The sequence below is a fragment of the Pelodiscus sinensis genome, chromosome 6 (genome assembly GCF_052426305.1).
Source record: "Pelodiscus sinensis isolate ZL-2025 chromosome 6, ASM5242630v1, whole genome shotgun sequence".
Classification (NCBI taxonomy): Eukaryota; Metazoa; Chordata; order Testudines; family Trionychidae; genus Pelodiscus; species Pelodiscus sinensis.
Genome location: NC_143057.1, coordinates 119,243,658 through 119,263,949, shown reverse-complemented (window position 1 = coordinate 119,263,949; position 20,292 = coordinate 119,243,658). Strand labels below are relative to the sequence as shown.

The window sequence follows — 20,292 nt, the reverse complement described above, 5'->3', positions numbered from 1 at the left end:
GAGATCATGGACCTTATTCAGCTTTGGGGGGGATGCCCCCAATGTCCATGATCTCCGCACTAGATGGAGGAATGCGGCCGTCTATGGCAGGATAGCTGCCAGCCTGGCCACCAACGGCCACATGCGAACCCAGGAGCAGGTTAGCATGAAAGTCGGGTTGGTCCGGTGAGATCCCCAACCCTGAGCCCTGAGCTTCCTCTCCCCCTTCTTCCCCTTGCTTCCCCCTTTCAGCTCCCTCCTCCCAGGTTTCCCCTTCCCCTCTTCCACCCTCTCTCTTCCCCTCACCCACCTCCTTTTCCCAGTCTCCCCTGAGGTTCATCCCTCCCCTCAGTTTTGTTCAATAAACCCAGTTTCTATTTTTGAACATATATGTCTTTTATTTGACACCAGGAAGGAGGGTTGGGGGGGGGGGTTAAGTGGAAGGATGTGAGGGAGGAATGGGGCACGAGCCCCCGGTGTGGAGGACTGGGGAGGCTCTGAGGGCTTCTCTGGGTGGACGCTCTCCCTCAGGGCCTCCTGGATCCTGATGGCCCCCTTATGGACCCCCCCAGATGGCAGCCTTCAGCAAGTACAGCTGGGCTGAGCAACAACTCCACAAGACGCACTGGCGCACCCAGGGGTAGCTCTGGCTCCATGTGGCCAAGTGCTGTGGTGTCCCGAGTGCAGGCACTCAGGGCACTCCAAGACAGGACTGCTTTGCTGTCCCTCATCAAGGTAGACAAGTGGGGAACCCTGAAAACTGTCTGTCCGGGGTGAGGTTAGGGTCCCTTTAAGCACGGAGCTCAGTTAGCCTCAGGCAGCAGCCCCACACACTAAGTCCTAACCTGATGCCCTGCCGGCACTGGTTCTGGCCAGCCTTAACTTTGGTTCAGGGTCCACTCAGTGTGGACATGCTATTTCGAAATAGCAAAATGCTATTTCGAAATAGTTTTTGTGTATAGATGCGTTATTTCGAATTAGCTTAATTCGAATTAACTATTTCGAATTAAGTTAATTTGAAATAGCACTTTAGTGTAGACATACGCTATGAGTCTATGAGAACAAAGTACCCTTTTAGGTTAAAAATAAACAACCCCCTTTCCATTATTTGGTATCAAAAGCTAAACTGTTCTCAAATGTAGTGTAGTCTGCATTATTTAGTGCTTTGGTTAATCTCATAATGCAGCGTACACTACTCCACTAGTTAATAGGGGATTGACTATAAAATCTAATAAGTATTCTTCCTCTATAACTCCACAGACGTTTCAGTGCTTCATCCTGAAAACCCTTATTCCTGATAGCATTCTCCCCCTGAAGACATGGGTTTGTAGAACCCTGAAACCCTTTCCCAATCCTTATTCAGACAATACTCTCCTTAAAGTCAGTAGTTTTGAGAAATACTTCAGGATTTTGCTGAAGTCAAAACTTCATGATTTTGCCCTATAATACAATGACTCAAACACTCTCAAGCTAATCCCCATGAGGACATTAAGAAAAAAAAGTGAAATAATTTATCCTTTGATTTGACTTTACGTTAGGAGAAACAAGCATGATTTTCACAGGAAGATTGTGGAAGAGCTTGGACTTGAACTAAACTTGCTAGAATCACAAGCTAATGCCCTAACCACTGGATTTTCCTTCCTCTCCAGAGGCAGGGGGACACACCTCAAATTTATATTCAAATGATTCCGCATGCATTCAAACTCATTTCAAGATTGTTGTGTAGAACAGTGATTCTTGCTTCTAAAACCCTCAGTGGACTTGCTTCCGATTGCAGAGTCTCAAGTGTCTGATCTCAATTACCCTCTTCCTTGCATAAAATAATTTGCCTTTCTGGGATTCGGATAAGTAGTTCACCGAATATAACAGTAATTTCCTCGGTTTGGTAGAGCTCCTTGGGAAATGCGATGGTGTTATGTGTGAGCACCTATGTCAAGTAGTTCATGAAGAAGCAGTGGATCATTACAGCTGCAAAACAATTCAAAATAAATGGATTGACCTACTGGCTAGGCACGTGCTTGATAACATATTGTGGCGGCTCAGCAAAATGAAGTACTACTGTGTGATAATGGACTGCCCTCCCAACATTAGTCACAGTGAAAAGATGTCAGCTACAGTAAGAACTGTTGATTACAAGGATGGCTGTATCCAAGTGAAGGAAAACTATCTGTTTGCGGTCAGTAGACAATTCTACTGAAAAAAACCCTATCAGAGTTGTTTTGAACAAGAATAAAATAAAGCTTCAGGACTGCCAAGGCCAGGCTACTACAATGGTGCAAACATGAAGAAAAGAAACAGTGGATCCAGACAAGGATCTTTGTGCTGAATCCAAAAGATTTCTTTATGCCTGTGGCTCCTATTCACTCAAACTGGTTCTGTCAGATGCAGCAACATCCTTTTCAGATTCAGGCCTGACCTACACCAGGGGGCAATGTCAAAGTAAGGTACACAACTCCAGCTATGTAAATAGTGTAGCTGGAGCTGATGAACCTTAGGTCAAGTTAATGAGGTCTCTCCCCTGCAGGTGGTAAACGGGAGAAATTCTCTCGTTGATTTCCCCTTATTCTTCTGGCTCCAGTGGAGTACCAGAATAGATGAGAGCATGATCAGTGGTTGATTAGGTGGGTCTTTACTAGATCCGCTAAATCAAACCCTGCAGCGCTAATCTCCCGGTAAGTGTAGACAAGGCCTTGGTATCTGTCTGAAATAATGCAAAGTATATACATCCTGTTTTCAGCATCAGCCATCAGGTGGGAAGATCCTCAAGGACAATGTTACAAATATGACCATGAGGCTACATTGACTGTCTAAGGCCAGGGAGTGACTAAGTGACTGAAGTTTATGACACTCTGATAGACCTGGCACACAGAAAGCTGAGACCAGAATCTGACATGATAACGACCTTTATGTCAAATTGGACATCATCCTCTGTCACATTTTGCCAGATGAGAAGCAATCTCCACTTCAAGTTCTTAATTCCTTCATGATGCAGTGCTCAAAGACACATTTCCTAATGTGAACTTTGAGGATTTTGACTTTTTTTGAATTTGACTTTTCCTTATATGAGCTTTGACGATTCTGCTTATACTGCCGGTCACAGTCATGAGTAGTGAGTGCAGCTTTTCAAAGCTCAGGCTCATTAAAACATATTTCCAATTAATGATGGCCAAAGAGACATTAAAAACAATGAGTAGTCCTGTGGCACCTTAGGAACTAACACAAATATATATACAGTATCATGAGCTTTCATGGGTAAAACTCATTTCATCTGATTGACATCAGTTGTTATTTTATTGCTTGAAAATGTCATTAGCTGGGCTTTGAATCTCTCTGATGCGGTGCTTCAGTACATGAATACAAAGGCGAAAAAAATGACCTTTTGAACTAGACAATGAGGGTTAACATTGTAAGGCTGTTATCTACTGTAACACTAATGCCGGTGCACCCATTGTGAGTGCACAGTTCTATTTCTTGAGGTTAGTATATTTTGATTATTCTGAAAATTAAAAAGTTTCCCAAAGCTTAAAGAAAACAATTTTCATTTGCTTATATGTGGCATGGATAAATACAGGCTTATGGATCCTAGCAAGCAATGTATCATCCAGTATGACAGGGATAAATCATGCATGCAAATTGTGCATCAAAGTCGTGAAATGGACTACAAATGCAATAAAAAATAAGGTACTGAAACTTTTAACAAATGGGGTGAGGGTGCTAGAGACACTCCTTGTCTGGGTGTCATTTGATGGAGAGCCAGCCCTGCTTTCTCCTATCATCCTCTGCTACAGTGCTGTCATTCTCTTTATGTTTCCTGACACTGCCTTCTCCTCTGCAGCGCCTGTCATTGAGAATGACCTTCCTCTCACTACAAATCTTAGCCAAAAACGTGATTTCTCCCTTGTATATTCCTTTTCTTTCCCCTCACTGTTCCTCTCACAGCTGTTATTTAACCCTGTACTTGCCAAAGTTAACTCACACATTTTGTACCATGGTTTGTATGAAAGACAGTACAGGCAGTCCCCGGGTTACATGGATCCGACTTACATCGGATCCCTACTTACAAATGGGGTGAGGCAATCCCGCACTAGCTGCTTCCCCCCAGCAGATCAGGGAGACGCGGAGCGGCTTTTCTCAGCAGACACCTCAGCTTGAGAATAAAGGACTGAGGCAAGTGAGGTGTGGGAGAATAAAACTGAGCTCTGGAGAAATGTTTGGCTAGAGTTTCCCCTACAATATGTACCAGTTCCGACTTACATACAAATTCAACTTAAGAACAAACCTACAGTCCCTATCTTGTACGTAACCCGGGGACTGCCTGTATACATATTCTGCTTTTGGTTATTGCAAATCTTTACTTCCATAAGTTCTTATTTACATTAGGCCTAAGACGTAGGATGAAGTGGCATGTGGAAGGAACTTCCATCTTGAACAATCTTTTCTTGTCTTTTTCCTTTGGCAAGAGTCAGTATGAAAGGATTTAGACTTCTTAAATCCCTCAAAATTGCATTTTCCAAACTCATTCATGGTCAGCTCTGTGTTCTAGTTCCTTCACTCTCAGCTCTACAATCCTTCTGTAGGTTTGTCTGCACATTGGATATAATCCCACCCTTGCAATCATTTTGTTTCCAACTGGTGGAAGGTGGCAACTTGCTAGGATCATATAAGAATATTGTCGTTTGTGACACAAATTAAAACAACAGATGTGAAGAATACACCATAACTGCTGACATGGAAAGTGAATCAGTCTCCTCTCCTCTCAGCTGTTTTTTATTGCCCAAAGAGAAGCCTCTGAAGATGATGAAATCTCTGTGATACAAACTAATCTGACTTATGACTTCTATCAATGAACCTCTTACTTTCAAGTGAGGACCTAGACAGATACAAATATTCACCCATTGAGTGCCATTGTCATCCTCCTGCAGTGTCAGCAAATTGTTCATTCCATTTTATAGGAGGCCTGCATAGCTTTGGTTTTGTCACCTCCTATTTTAAATCCTATTTAGATTATGAAGATTGTTGCAGCACTTCCTAAAGACTGTATCATCTCCATACTCAAGATCTTCTTAATAGCTCAAGAGGCAGCTATCTGTAGCTACTGATTTACTTTGTCAAAGCAGCTGCCTCCCTCTTCAAGGATACGTCTACACAGCAGTGTTATTTAAGATTAACTGATGTTATTCCGAAATAACATAGTCCACGTCTACACTACAAGCAGTTATTTCAACATAATGTCAAAATAATGTTGAGCTAGAGGACTTCTTACTCTGATTCCTGTAATCCTCATTTCATAAGGAGTAAGGGAAGTCGAAGGATGAGGGCTCTTCCTCGGACTTCCTGCTGTGTAGATAGCGCCAAAAGCTGAAATAAGCTATTTCAACATAAGCAATGCAATTGACATAGCTGAAGTTGCGTAGCTTATTTCCGCTTTAGCCCTGCTGTGTAGACATGCCCCAACTGACCTAATATAGCAATGAAGTTGCTTGAGGTTTCCTAAATTACTTGGCTGCTTAAACTGCGGTGATAAGAGCATCAGGAATTTTGCTGCCCACCTTGATCTATATCACCTCCCCTTTCCTTGTATATGGGGGGAGAAGAAATAGAAGATTTCAAAGGTGGGGAAGCAGTCTCATAGGATATGAGCTTCAGACCACTGCTTCTTGATTTATCACTTCCCTTTTCTCTGTCCACGGAGAGTAGAGGGATCTCGAAGAGAGAAAAGCAACCTCACAGACTATGAGTGGCAGACAGCTGCTTCCCTGCCTTTCAGATCCTATAGAGCCCAGTGGAGATACAAAATCTGCATCCACATCTGATCCAAAAAAATAGCTAGCCTTGGATTTGTACAGCCCTACCACAAAATGACTGCACTCTAGGAAATGAAGCCAGCATGTTCTATGTTCCAAACCATTCATTACAACTAGAAATACCAGCTGACTTGGTTTCCCCCGGTTATAGTCTAGTGTCAATGGGAAGGCAGAGATGACATTGTGTAATTGTTCCTCTGAATTGGCATTTCCTATTACAGTTACAGCTTGATGACTGAAGGAGCATACGGTTGCTTTAAATTTTAACTGATCCTAAATGCTGATGGTTGTTATCATGGTGGGTTGTATTTGCCTGGTCATTGTCATGAACATTATATATTAGGTTACGTGGTATTTTGGGGACTCTAGCTTAAAAGCTTGCATGATGGAAATAAAGTAGTCATAGAAGTGTTAACTGTACTTTAACCCCTGGTCTCCGTGTCATTGCTGCAATTTCCATTGGAGCAGACTTGTTAGCGATCGTATTATTATTACAGTGTTGTGAAGTGTATTATTTTATGGTAACAGCTGTAAAATCGCATTGCAGTTACAAATGGGATTTGTTTCATCAGCGTTTGATTTTTTTGGCTCTGAGCTATAGCCATGATGACAGTCTGCTAAACTCAGTGCCTCATCCGTCTGAGTTGTAGCAAATGAAATGTAATTATCAGCTATAATTGACATGCACAGGCAGAGCTCGACTGATATGCAACCAGCTTAGTTTCCTACCCCAGTGCTTGCAATGTACTCTAAAAGTTACTGACCTCATTTTTTTTCCTCTGCAACATACAGATACATCTTAACAGTCTAATCAGGTAGCAGAGCTTTTAGAAGCTTTGGCAGCATATTGCTATCCTGTGGCAGGTCATAATATCCTGCAGCTGATTACAGCGGCATCATGCAGCGCTCTGCTTTCTTCTTTGTCACATGCCAGAGTCAAAGCTCAGCACAGTTGTGGATCTCTCGGCTTTATCTTAGGTTGTGGGGCTTTTTCGCTCAGTCTTCTCACTTAACATCTTTTAAATGCTGGTTTAACTGTTGCCTGGCTGCTTGGTTTAAAATCCACCTCCACGCCTGGGGCAACCAGACACTGAGCAGGTAGAGGTGTCCAAAGTGCTGAGTCAAACATGTGGATCTGAAAAGCGGGCAAGAAGCATATTTTCCCTTCCTTCTGGTGCTCTTGAAGCTCCCCATAGAGTCAAACACCCATTTCTTGTACTCAGAACTGGTGCTATCACCAACTTGTGTTGTAGCCCAGTCGGGTCTCACAAGTTAAACAGAAGCAGGAGGGGAAATCCAGGAGGTAACATCTGTGGGCTTCTAGCAGTTGTATTGATTATTCAGTAGATGGTGCTTCTCTGTTTCAGTAAACACTATATCAATCACCGGATCAATATCAGAGGCCTACTCTTCACCAGGAAAGGTTTGCTGGTGGAGCGATACCAGCAAACTCTCCTATTGAAGATGCAGGTCCTACCACCAAGAGAGTTCTTTCAAGCCCTGATTGTACACGTTCCCCGAGTGAAATACGTTATATGGCAAAAGCACGTTTATGCCATGCTAAGCAAAATGCCAGTTGCAACTGATATGCCAAGACGGCATGGAAGCAGAGGCAAGCATGAGAGCAAGAGAAGGAAATTAGTGGGTGTGTAGAATGGCAGAGCGGGAGGAGCACAGGCATCAGGTGGAAATATGAGGATATAGGCAGTGATGGAGTTATGCATAGGGTAACTAGAAGAAGATGATGTGGCCCTGAACTTGAAAGTTTGAGGAAGCCAGTGGAGTAATCCAAAGAGGGGAGGGGAACCAAACAGCACTGTGTGTGAAAGTCCAGGTGCTGGAGGGGAGAGTAGAGTGTTTGAAGGTGATGGATAAAGGGAAAGACAACAGAAGGTTGTAAACATGGTTGTTTACTTTGGATGGGCAGGCACTAGTTTGGAATTAGTGGCGGGGGGAACTGGTTCCCAACTGTAAGGCAAACCTGCAACCAAGCCAGTACTTCTTGCTCAGCTGCCCCTCCAACAAACACTGGCACACTTCTACATTGAGTGTGCCAGGTAATAGCCTGGTTCCTCTGGAACCTTCTCCTCAGATTCTGGCTGCTCTTCTCCCCACACTTCCTGATATTGTTATCAGCCTACAGTGTCAGCAGGTTGTTCATTTCCATTATATAGAAGGTGGGTCTTGCTTTGGTTTTATCTACACCTATTGGAGTCTTGAGCCCTCCTCATCAACCTCCTCCCGCTGTTGGCCAAGATAGCCATCCAACATACCAAGGAAGGAGGAGGAAGATGGATGGGGAGGTGCTCTGTGACTGTGGGGCCTATTTCTGCTCTCTGGGCTATGCCCTCTGGCCCCTGGATACGTGAGAGGAGCAGCAGGCACTATCTGTAGTTGTCTGCTCAATGTCCCTCTCTAGCTCTTTACTTTTGACCCAGTGGCCTTCACACTTACATCCCTGTTTTCTCATTTGCAAGGGTGGAATTTTGGCAGGGTGGGGGGGAGCAGCAGCCGTGCACTCCGGGATGTGGCTTGCTTTTGATCCTATTCCCCAGACGCTAAGGGAGTGAGGGGAAAGTGCTTGCCTCTCACTCCTGGCTGGTGAAAGGAACCCACTAACACTAACAGCACTAACCTGCCAGCAACTCTCCGGCAGCCTTGCCCCAAACCAGAGTCTTTAGTCTCCCAGCCTGCTCCCAATCCAGTTCCTGTTCCTGTCATGTCTAGTCCCGTTCCAGTCTTGTCCTTGCCCTATGCTGACCTTGCTCCAGTGCTGTCCCTAACCTGTTCCAGCCTTACCTCCACCTCCTGATCCCCTCAGACTCTGACCACCCAAACTTTGACTTTGGCTTGTCTCTGGACTCTGATTTGGTTCTGACGCTGGCTTGTTCCTGGATGTCAGTTCTAGTGCTACCCTCAGCCCAGTCTTAATCCTGAACCCACATCTGGCTTCATCCTCCACTCCAACCACTAGGCCCGGTTATCAGGAAGCATTACCTGATAGCTTGCACAGGCTCCACTATAATGATGGAGTGGCCCTGGCAGTCACATCCCTATTACCAAACCTTCCAAACAAATTAGCGTGCTGCAGTTAGAGTGCGCCTTCCTCTGATGGCAGGTCCAGACTCCTCCAGGGCTCTCCGGCCCACCCATGACAGAAATCCCAGTTCGGACTCTGAAAATCTCCTGGCTGCAACAGTTTGATGGCAACCACACATTCTGAGGGGTTGGCAATCACGGCTGCTTGATATTTCTGATAAGGCCACTGATGACCAGACGAAAGGTGGGGCTGGTTATCAGTCTGTAACTGCCACCAGGTGGATTTGAACCTAGAACCTCTGGAGCTTAGTACAGCAGCTTCTACAGCTTGAGCTATAAAGGCAGCTAGCGCTCAACCTAGGTTGTAGAGATCTCTTGCTCTTATCTGTTACTGTGATCTAAGTGCCACCGCATGAGACAGTGAACCACACTAGGGCTATGGCTACACAGAGTTCCTCTTTAGCAAAAGCCTACCCAAATGAAGCACAGATTAGCTAATTGCCATGCTTCATTTGCATAATTAATTAGAGCCATTTTTGCTCTAGAGGCTTTTGCGCAGGAGCTGTTATTCCTGAAAAAATGAGGAAGAATGGCTTTTGTGCAAGAGGGCGGTTTTGCACAAAAAAGGCTTTTAATTAATTATGCAAATGAAGCACAGAAATATGCTAATCTGCACTTCATTTGTATAGGCTTTTGCAGAAGAGGGAAGCTGTGTAGACATAGCCTAGGTGTGTGTGTTACAAGTCTACTGTCTAGAGAAACTGTAGATTGGGCCTTATCCATCTTGAAATGGGCCAACCCAAAGCTGACCCACTTAGAATCATAGAATACTAAAACTGGAAGGGACCTCTAGAGAACATCAAGTCCAATCCCCTGCCCAGGACCAAACACCATCTAGAATTCAGTGGTCCCCAACCTTTTGGGGCTGCTGGGCACCCGGGGGTGGGGCTGCTCACACCCCGGGCATCCGGGGACGGGGCCACCCATGCGTCATGCACCCGGGGCCAGCTCCGCGCATGTGCTGTGCGCCTGGGACCAGCACCATGCATGTGCCACACGCCCGGGACAGGGCCGGCCCAGATCATTTGGCGGGCACACATAAATGCCCTGGTGGGTGCCATGGTGCCCACGGGCACCACGTTGATGACCACTGGTCTAGATCATCCCTGATAGATGTCTGTCTAACTTGCTCTTAAATATCTCCAGTGATGGATATTCTACCATTTCCCTGGGCAATTTATCCCAGTACCTAACCACCCTGACAGTTAGGAATTTTTTCTTAATGTCCAACCTAAACCTCCCTTGCTGCAGTTTAAGCCCATTGCTTCTTGCCCTGTCATCAGCGGCCAAGAAGAACAATTTTCCCATCTCCTCCCTGTGATACCCTTTTAGATACCTGAAAACCATCATGTTCCCTCTCAGTCATCTCTTTTCCAAACTAAACAAGCCCAGTTTCTTCAGCCTTCCCTCACAGCTTCCCTCCTAGTTTTCTAGACCTTTAATCATTTTAATTGCTCTTTGCTGGACCTTCTCCAATTTGTCCACATCTTTCTTGAAATATGGTCCCCGGAACTGGACACAATACTCCAATTGAGGCCTAATTAGTGCAGAGTAGAGTGGAAGAATGACTTCTCATGTCTTGCTCACAACACTCCTGTTAATGCAACCCAGAATCATGTTTGCTTTTTTGCAACAGTGTCACACTATTGAGCAGGGCTGGCCTTAAGCTGATTTGGCCGATTCAGCTGAATCGGGCCCCGCGCCTAAAGGGGCCCCGTGCTCTGCACCTGGAAGTCGGCTCCCAAGGCTCAGCTCCCCCTTACCTGCGCTGCACACACTGCAGGCTGCTGCCGCCGTGCGTGCTGTTTGCAGGTGGGCGGGGAGACACCTGGGCATGACATAATGATTTTAAAACTAAAAAGTGCCACGCTGCCACGGCGCACGTGGTTCACAGTCCGGCCCCACAGAAGGCAGGGGACCGGAAGCGGCAGCAGGAGCTGTGGGAGGGGCTTGTACGGGATGGGAGAGGAAGGGGCTTGTACGGAGGGGGAGGGGTTTGTACGGGGCGGGGAGAAAGGAAGAGGCTTGTGCAGAGGGGGAGGGGGAAGAAAGGGGAAGGTACCAAGAGACAGGCTGGAGGAGAGACAAATGCCAGGGGGCCAAATACAGACAATGAGGGAAAGGGCAGGAGGGGAGGTGTCAGTTGGAGGGGGGACAGGGTGATGCGGGCAGAGAAGAGGAGAGGGGAAGGGCATTGGGGGCTGGAGGAGAAGGTGCTGGGAGAAAGATTGAAAGAAGGGGTGGGCATGAGAGGTGGGGATGGAGCAAGGCATGTATGAGGGCAGAGGCATGAGAGGAATGGGGGCAGAGAGTGGTGAGGGGATGGGAAACAGAGAAAAAGAGGGCAAAGAGGGCAGGGGCAGTGAGGGAAAGGAGAGGCATGAGGAGGGTGCAGGGCTAAGGGAAGGTGCAGGTGCCAGGGGATTCTGGGCATGAAGCAGAAGGGCAGACACCTGCAGGGTAGGGACCAGCACCAAAGGAGAGAGGCAGGGCAGGTGTACAGAGGGAGGTGTTAGAAGAGAAGTAGCTCACATGATCAGAGTGGGGTACTCGAGGAGTGGGCACGGGGGGAGAGAAAGGCTGGTGGAGGGCAGCAGGTCGCAGTAGGGCTGAGGGCAGTGAGAAGGGCAGGAGTCAGGACAGCAGAGGAGGGTGAGGAGTTGGGGGGCAGCAGGCACCAGGGGAGATGATGGAGCAAGGAGAGGAGACATGGCAGCAGAGAGAAAAGGGAAAGGTTTATAAAATATTTATTAATAACTTGGTATGCTGCCCACAGCAAGTTTGTTTGCACTCCACGGTGCAGTTTGGGTTTATGTGGGGATCAACATATGGCCGGACAGTGGGAGCCAAAACAAAAAAGTAGTCAGTGTAATGATCTTCTGTTGATATGTGTTTTAGTAGTTACATTCTTGGACTGTCATTGCTCATGAAAAGTGCTGTCACATGGGTAGAAATCGGGTAAATATTGCATTTTATTAATATCAGCAGAACTGACTTAAATGGGGCCTGTGTGTTGTGTAGTCTTGCCTTAATCTTTGTATTCATGCCTGTCAGTGTGAGAGAAGCTATTTGTATATATTTGCTTGCATATGCAACCACACTTAAGTTGAGACCCTGAGCATGTTCTGTAAGTATCAGTGTGGCCCCTGGGGCTTCCAAAGTTGAGTTGCCCTAGCTCATCCCTGACAGGTGTCTGTCTAACTTGGTCTTAAATATCTGCAATTTAAGCCCATTGCTTCTCATCCTAACCTCAGAGGCCAAGCAGAACAATTTTTCTTCCTCCTCCTTATGATACTCTTTTAAATACTTGAAAGTTGCTTTCATGTCCCTTTTCGGTCTTCTCTTTTCCAAGGTAAACAAGGTTAATTTCTTCAGTCTTGCCTCATATCTCATGTTCTCTAGACCTTTCCTCATTTGTGTTGATTTTCTCTGGACTTTCTCCAGTTTCTCCACTTTTCTTGAAATGTGGCACCCAGAACTAGACATGATACTCCAGCTGGGGCCTAATGTAGATGGCTCATTCTCTGCCTAGGGGACATGAGACTGGGCGGGTTAATTTCTAATCCTCCTGTTTATTCCTTTCCTAAGCCAGGAGGGCACAGTAGTTCTGATGGGGGTTGGAGAGGGGATGGAAGCCAGATCCAAGATCAATGAGCCCTGGCAAGTGGGCCCATTGAAAGGAGACTGGGCCTGTAGATGTCTTGGGGGTCAGCAGCGAGGGCCTGCTTTGGGAAGCCCCCTCTTTGGAGGTGAATGGGGCAGCATTGAGACACCACCCAGAAGCAGGCGCCACAGACACAAACTTCAGATTCATGGGACGGCTCTCACAGATCTTGCACATGCATAAGATGATAGATCTGCAGGAGGGGGGGCAGTGGCGTAGTGAGGGGGCCGGAGGGGTCAGTGGCCCCTGGGAGAAAAATAATATAAAATTTAGCTAAAAATAGATGTCACATGTTTTTAAAAGGAATACCATATCTCCTGCCTTTTGTCTCTTTAGGTCCCCAGTTAAAATTTTCAAAAGCACATGAGTGACTAAAGCCATTTTTGATAATTGGACTTGGAAATCTAAGCTCAGATTTTCAAAAGTAATTAAGCTCCTAAAGAGACAGTTGCCAATTCAGATCTTCAAAGATATCTATCTGATCTTTACACACCTTTGAAAATCCGGTCATACGTGTCTTAGTCAGTTCCGAACGTGAGATGTAGGAGCCCAGTCCTAATTCGTTCAAGCTTTTTTTTTTTTTTTTTTTAATTTTAATTTGAACATTTATCTACACTAATTCCCCTGCTTTCTCTTTCACTGTCCAATAAAGGCATGGATCAAAATTATAGGTGCTTTGTGAATATGCTGACTTGAGAGTAGAAAGTTTTCATATTGTCATATATGATTCCTGGTAACCCATCTCAAATATGAAAAACTACATTGATACCTGTTCATATCAGGAGCTGTTGAATTCAATTCACCATTTGCAGTATCTCATTAGGATGTTTAGTGGAGAAGATATTATTTTTTTTATTTATTTATAGTGTGGGGAAAGCATGGGCTCACACAAATTCCTCCATTCTTTTACCATGAGTCTCAAAACATTTGGTGTTTTTCTAAAGGCCTGGAGTGAGTTGATTATGTAGGAATCTCAGCTTTCATTTAAAAAAAGTTCTCTATACTTCTGGGCCTTACAGCTAACGGAGGAAAGCTTTAAAACATGAACCCTAAATACCCAAGAAACAAAAGGCCAATAAAAATCCAACATGTTTTATTTTTAAAATATCTTATGATCTGTGGACCATTCTCATAACTTTGTGTAGGCATTCCTTGTGATTTTTGGCTTGGCAATACTAGTCTTTGATTGGTGAATTTAGAGAGGTCTCTCCCTTCAGTTTCCCTTTCCACTCTCCTTTTTTGTCACAGGTCATCAGAGAATCATAGAGACAATGGAGAGTAGGGTGAGTCCATGACTATGGATAATGACTGGACAGGGTGACTAACTATTATCAGTCAGTGGCCTGAATGAGCTATCTACTGCCATCTGTTAATCAACTGTAGGAAAAGGCTTCATGAGCAGACCTTATTTATATAGACATACCTACTTTGCCACAGAGATCAGTAGACACATTTGCTGTGTCAAGGTGCTCAATTTTGGCTCTTTTGGGTCGAAATTCACTTAAGACTTGGAGCTGAGAGAATGAAATGTTGTAATCCATATTGTATGATTAAAAGGTAAAAGACCTGAACTTAATATGACCTGGCTTAGGGTCTACCATAACTTGAACACTAAGCAGAGGATAGTGAGTCATATCTAAGTGAAAATCACAGAAGATGGAAACAGTTTTATTTGTGGTGGTGTAGAGTCTATTTGGGAATCCTCAATTATATCTGACACTTTACATCCAGGCTCCATCTAGACCACATCCCTTTTTCAGAAAAGGGATGTAAATTAGACATATCGCAATTGCTAATGAAGCGGGGATTTAAATCTCCCGCGCTTCATTAGCATAAAAACGGCTGCTGCTTTTTTTTGGCACAGAGCTTTGTCGGAGAAAAGCGCCAGTCTAGACGCTGATCTTCCAAGGGATAAGGAATCTTTCGGAAAAGGCTTTATTTTTCGAAAGATCAGCGTCTAGACTGGCGCTTCATTAGCAATTGCGATACATCTAATTTACATCCCTTTTCCGAAAAAGGGATGTAGTCTAGATGTAGCCCCAGTGTTTCAGGGCAGAGCTGACTAGAATCAATTGAGAGTCCCTGTCTTGTCTCAGTGATCACTTGAGCAAAAATCATTGATAAAATCTTGTGTAGACTGACCTTGGACTCAACATGCAGGCAATATGTGTTGAAGGGCAGTGCAAAGGAGGCAATGGTGGTGAGGTACCATATTACCTAGTGAAATCAGTGGTGCTGAAATCACTAAGGACTGGCATTTGACCACAGAATTGACACTTTCTTAACAAAGACTCCATTTTTGCTATTTAAAAAGTAAATCAATGCTACAGAAAACTGAAACGCTCTCTGGTAACTTTTTAAAAATCAAACTTTAAACTTTATTGAAAAGATTGCAATTGAAAATATTTGACCTTCACTTAAGGCAACTGATTTAATTTTGTGTAAAATTTTGCATCATAAAGGATGGCATTTTTTTTGAAAAATGTTCAACTATATTGATATACATTTTGATCAGATCTACTTCTGATGTGATATTTGTGTGTGGTTGTGGTTTGTCGTGTGGGTGCTTTTTTTTATTTTTTTGCTCAACAAAAAATCCTGGGGGGGGGGGAGCCCGTCAAAACTGTTCGAATTGGGCCCCACACTTCCTAAAGCTGGCCCTGCTGTTGACTCATATTTAGCATGTGGTCCACTATGGCTGCTTCTCCTTCCTAGACAGTCACTTCCCATTCTGAATGTGTGAGACTGATTGTTCCTTGTTAAGTGGAGTACTTTGCATTTGTCCTTTTAACTTCATCCTATTTACCACTTCTCCAGCTTGTCCAGATCATTTTGAATTATGACCCTATCCTCCAAAGCAGTTGCAACTCCTACCTTCTTGGTATCATCTGCAAACTTAATAAGCGTACCCTCTATGCCAATATCTAAATCGTTGACAAAGATATTGAACAGAATCGGTCCCAAAACAGACCCCTGCGGGGGCTCGTGGCAGTGCCTGCACCATGGCCACAACCGACAGGAATTAGTGCATGTGCGGGGCCTATTGAAGAGCGGGGCCCGGGGCAGCCTCCCCGCTCGCCCTGCCCTATATCCATCGCTCCCTGCAGCACACCACTTGTTATGTCCTTCGAGCAGGATTGTGAACTATTAATAACTACTCTCTGAGAATGGTTATCCAGCCAGTTATGCACTCACCTAATAGTAGCTCCATCTAAATTATATTTGCCTAGTTTATTGATAAGAAAGTCATGCAAGACCATAACAAATGCCTTACTAAAGTCTAGGTATACCATGTCCACCCCTTCTCCCTTATCCACAATACTTGTTATTCTATCAAAGAAAGCTATCGGATTGGTTTGATGCAAAGCCGGCCCAAGGTATGGGCTGACCGGGCTACCGCCCGGGGCGCCCTATTGTAGGGGGTGCTGCGTGGGGCTGTCAGGCTGGGCAGGGGCGGCACCGCGCATGCTCCATGCACCCGGGGACGGGGCCACACATGCGCTGTGTGCCCAGGGGCGGGGCCACGCATGTGCCGCGTGCCCGAGGGCAGGGCCACGCATGCGCCAGGTGCCCAAAGGTGGGGAGGTGTCGTGCGCCTGGGGACGGGGTCGTGCATGCGTCGCACAAATGTCCCAGGGCGCACAAATGGCTCGGGCCATCCCTGGTTTGATGTGATTTGTTCTTTACCTATTATCTTATCTTCCAGTTGTTTGCAGATGAATTCCTTAATTACCTGCTTCATTTGAGGAATTAATTCATTTCTTCTGGTTAGCATTCAGCGCCCCCCTAACAAGCTCATACTGAAGCAGCCCTACAGTTCCTCACCAGGGTTCATGACCTCTTTCCCACTTCTGGCACCTGGCAGCCCACTCCTGGTACCTGGCTGCTGATATGGCCTTGAATAGGTGTCTCAAGTCTCAGTTTTGTTGGAGATTTAATGATGCTGTAAAGGATGAGCTGGCTTGGGTTGAGTTGCTATCCTACATGGAGATCTGCATTAGGATAAAGAACTGGCCGCTTAAGTGCCACCCGGAGAGGAAAGAATTGGTCACCCATTCCTAGGTTAGTATTGTGGGACTTTGATTAGTTCCAGACTATGAGTCATTCTCACACTTGTTCCTTAAAGGGACCGAGGCAGCTGTGCTCATTCCCACTGGCAGTTTTAGTACCCAAGGGACTATATTTGTGGAAACGTAGGCACCTAGGTTACTTGGGTGGCTACTGAATGGGGAAATCTGAGGGTCTGAAATTTGGACGTGGGTGCTGAAAGTGCAGTTATGTTTCTACATCCTTTTGCGGATTTAGGCCTGATTATAAAGAGCTTCCTTTCTGGCTCAGGAATATAATGGTATCTGGAACAAACCTGAAAGGTTCCCCAGTCAGAAATGGAGTATTATATATCGTGGGAAAGTATCTGCCCTGTGCCTCACAAGAGGTGCATCAGAGAAGCAGCTGCCCAGAGGTCGTGAGGCTCGTTGAAAACTGGGTAAGGATTCCAGGCTTGTGAGGGCTGGTTCATCTTCCTGGCATAAATTAGGAACTCCCAAAGGCTGCTCAAATTTACTACAGGCACCTCCGGTACAGCCAGTGGCAGAACCACATCTCAGATCATCCCACAATCTCTGTGATCTTGCATATTACGCTCTAGTCTAAAGTGAGCCCGGATACCTGTATTCTAGTCAACAAGTGCATTGAGAATGGGGAAGGGGAAAGGGTTAAGCTTTTATTTTTAGCGGAGTTGTAGAATCAACATTTGAAGAATTAACCACCATAATAAATGTTTTCCCCAGGGTTCCCCAAGCTCTTGCAACTTCATTAGCTAGCATAGTTCTCCAGGGAGTCATTTTTCACTCTTAATCGTTCTTGGTATTACTGAAGTGCAGCATTGGGAAGCGGAAACAGCTGCCAGTGGAAGCATTCCACCAAGTCCAACAATTTGATGCTTACCTTCCCATTTGGCAAAAGCCTCCGTATCTCCACCCGATCTAAATGCCATCCAGAGTTAAGCCCTCCGCCTTTGTGCCCAATACGAATCTTCTCAATAGTGTCTCCAACATCCTCCAGCTACAGAAACAAAGAAAAGATTCTGAGCAATAGGTGGCAGCCTCAATTCCAGAGCAAAAGCCATGAGTCCCTGATTCATTACCTATTTTCTTATTAAGTTCCTAAAGGGGCAAATATTAGTCTCTCTGTAACATTCATATGCATGAGGAATGAGGGACTCCACTCTAATTTATTCTGAAATAAGTGTATCCACAGGGTTGTGCATTATATTATTGGTACACGATTACAAGAGGAGATGGAGGGCCTTGAGATTAAAGGACAAGATTCAGAGCCCAGAAATCTGCTCTCTCTTTCTTGCTTAGCCACAGAATACATTTGCCACTTTCAGTACATCACACAGACCAATATTTTAAAGAGACACTAATTTTCTGGGTACCCCTTTAGCCACTTACATTCTGAAAATAAGGCTGTAAACATAGTTGCACCAAAATAATTTAATTGGTTTGGATTCACTCCTTTTATTATTTTGACGCATGCTTGAGTGTAGATCAGCTCTGACCGAACGCCTCCTTTTCACATGGGGGAGGCCTGTTTCACTAGCTTTTTCCCTAAGGGTATGTCTACACTGCACACTTATTTTGAAATCAGCTATTCTGGAATAGTTATTCCAAAATAGCTTATTTTGAAATAGCACATCTATACTACAGGGAAGCCTCAAAATTAGTCTGAGGCAGATTTCCCTAATGTAGACGTGCTATCTCGATTTAGAGCCCCAGGAGGCACTGGGGAGAAATAATTTAGTATGGCCCTGGTGAGGGGCTATTTCGAAATAGCAGCAGTGGGGCATCTACCCACGCCTTATTTCGAAATAACTATTTTGGAATAGGCCTTATTCCTCAAAGAATGAGGTTTACAGATTTCGGAATAAGCTGTCCATTATTTCAAAATTATTTCGAAATAACGGAATGGCTGTGTAGATGCACGTATTATTATTTTGAAATAATGGAACGGCTGTGTAGACCCTCACATTGTTATTTTGAAATAACACTAGTTATCTCAAAATAATGGTGCCGTGTAGATGCACCCTAAGTGATTTATATGCCAAATATTTTTTGATCTTGCAAATGTTAAAAGTTTGTCAATTGCTGGTATCAGTTCAGGCCCTGGGGAGTTCCCCCACTGCTTGTTCCCAGCATGACAAGACTGTTGTGTACTGAAGCACAGTTAGTCTAATTTTAGGAGAGACTGAGAATTAGAATCAACTGGTTGCTGCAGTTTAGGGCGGTGAGAGAAGCCTGCATGAGGTCTGCATTCCCTAAACCTGATTTGACTATAGAAAGCGCTATCAGTTGCTTACTAGCATACAAATTAAAATTCTCTGAATTCATCCAAAAACATTAATATAGGTGAAATGATGTTATTCTTTCTCTGTTCAGCCTGAATGGCCATCCTTCAGTGAGGCATTCAATCTATAAGCAGCAGTGAGGTGACATGTGACTGTAAAGATGGGTATTAAAAAAAGATGTTTTTATTGCACCGCTTTAGGCACCTCCAGAAAATCACCACTCAGAACTGTGGCTGATAGGGGTTTTTTAATGCTCCTATTGCCTCTTCTGCCGAATACCAAACAGAACGGGCAATAAAAACTACTAAAACAAAAAAGCAATTCTCAGCTCTATATTTTCTAAAATCCCAACATTGTTTTCAAGCTCTACTGAGCTTCAAATTATGGCTCCTTGCAAGCAGATGAAAGAAGAATATATTTTGCTAGCTTTTTGTTGTTTAGTGAAGAAAACATAATTTTGGGGGACCACTTAATATATCTTTCTCTACATTCATAGAACAAACTGCATTTTCATGTGCTTCATCTACACATTTTCATGTCCCGGCTTCTTCTAAATGGAAAATAAATCATAAGGATTACAACAATAAAATAATGCACATTTCAAGATTTATACACGTGGACTGATTAATGGCAAATTCTATCATGGACAACTCCAGGTAAGTTACACACAAGTTTTGTTTGATATAAGCTGTAAAGAGAAGGATTTATTGTGATTTGTAACCTTGAGATGAAAACATTTTAATTTGTTTTAAAATGTTCATTCTAAATTTTGATCTTTATTATGTAAAAAATAACACCAAAAAAAAAAAAAAAAAACCCCACAGGAAGGTTTTATGTGTCTCTGGAACTCAGTGTCTGTCATACCCCGTGAATGAAAATATTGAATAGAAATAAGGGTCAGATTTTTAAAACACCTCCTTAACTTTCAATATTTCCCAATTAATAATTTTGTGTATATATTGGCTTCAAGTAAGATTTTGCTATGAATCCAGCATTGCATGTGCAAAGTTAGCCATAAAACTGGTCAATGTATGCATATATATGTATCTTTTGTATGCACTAAGGCTGGGGTGGGCAATAATTTTAGAAGGGGGGGTCACTTCACAAAGTTCAGAAGTGGCCTTAGGCCACCCCAGAAGGGGCAGAGCCTTGGGTGGAAGGGGTGGGGCTAGGACATTTCCCGTGCTCCCTCATCCACAGATCCTGATTGGTTTGGGGGTGGGGAAGTGCCCCCTAGCAGCCTCTCCGGTGCCTAGAGAGAATCCTCAGTTGTTCTGAACAGCTGACGGTTCCCTCTAAGCACCGTGCACCCCTGGCGGCAGAAGGAGATTTTGCTCACTCCCTCTACCCTTAGGTCAATCAAGGCCTGGGGGCAGAGGGAGTGCGTGAAGTCTCTT

General features: G+C 44.6%; 1 protein-coding gene across 1 annotated transcript in view; it reads right to left on the bottom strand.

Moving 5' to 3' along the window:
• LOXHD1 (lipoxygenase homology PLAT domains 1) overlaps positions 1 to 20,292 on the bottom strand; it is a 244,313-nt gene that overhangs the window by 73,082 nt on the left and 150,939 nt on the right. The window contains exon 27 of the mRNA XM_089779460.1: positions 17,494 to 17,610. Coding sequence (XP_089635586.1) covers positions 17,494 to 17,610 — 117 coding nt within the window. The remainder of the gene's footprint in view (positions 1 to 17,493; positions 17,611 to 20,292) is intronic.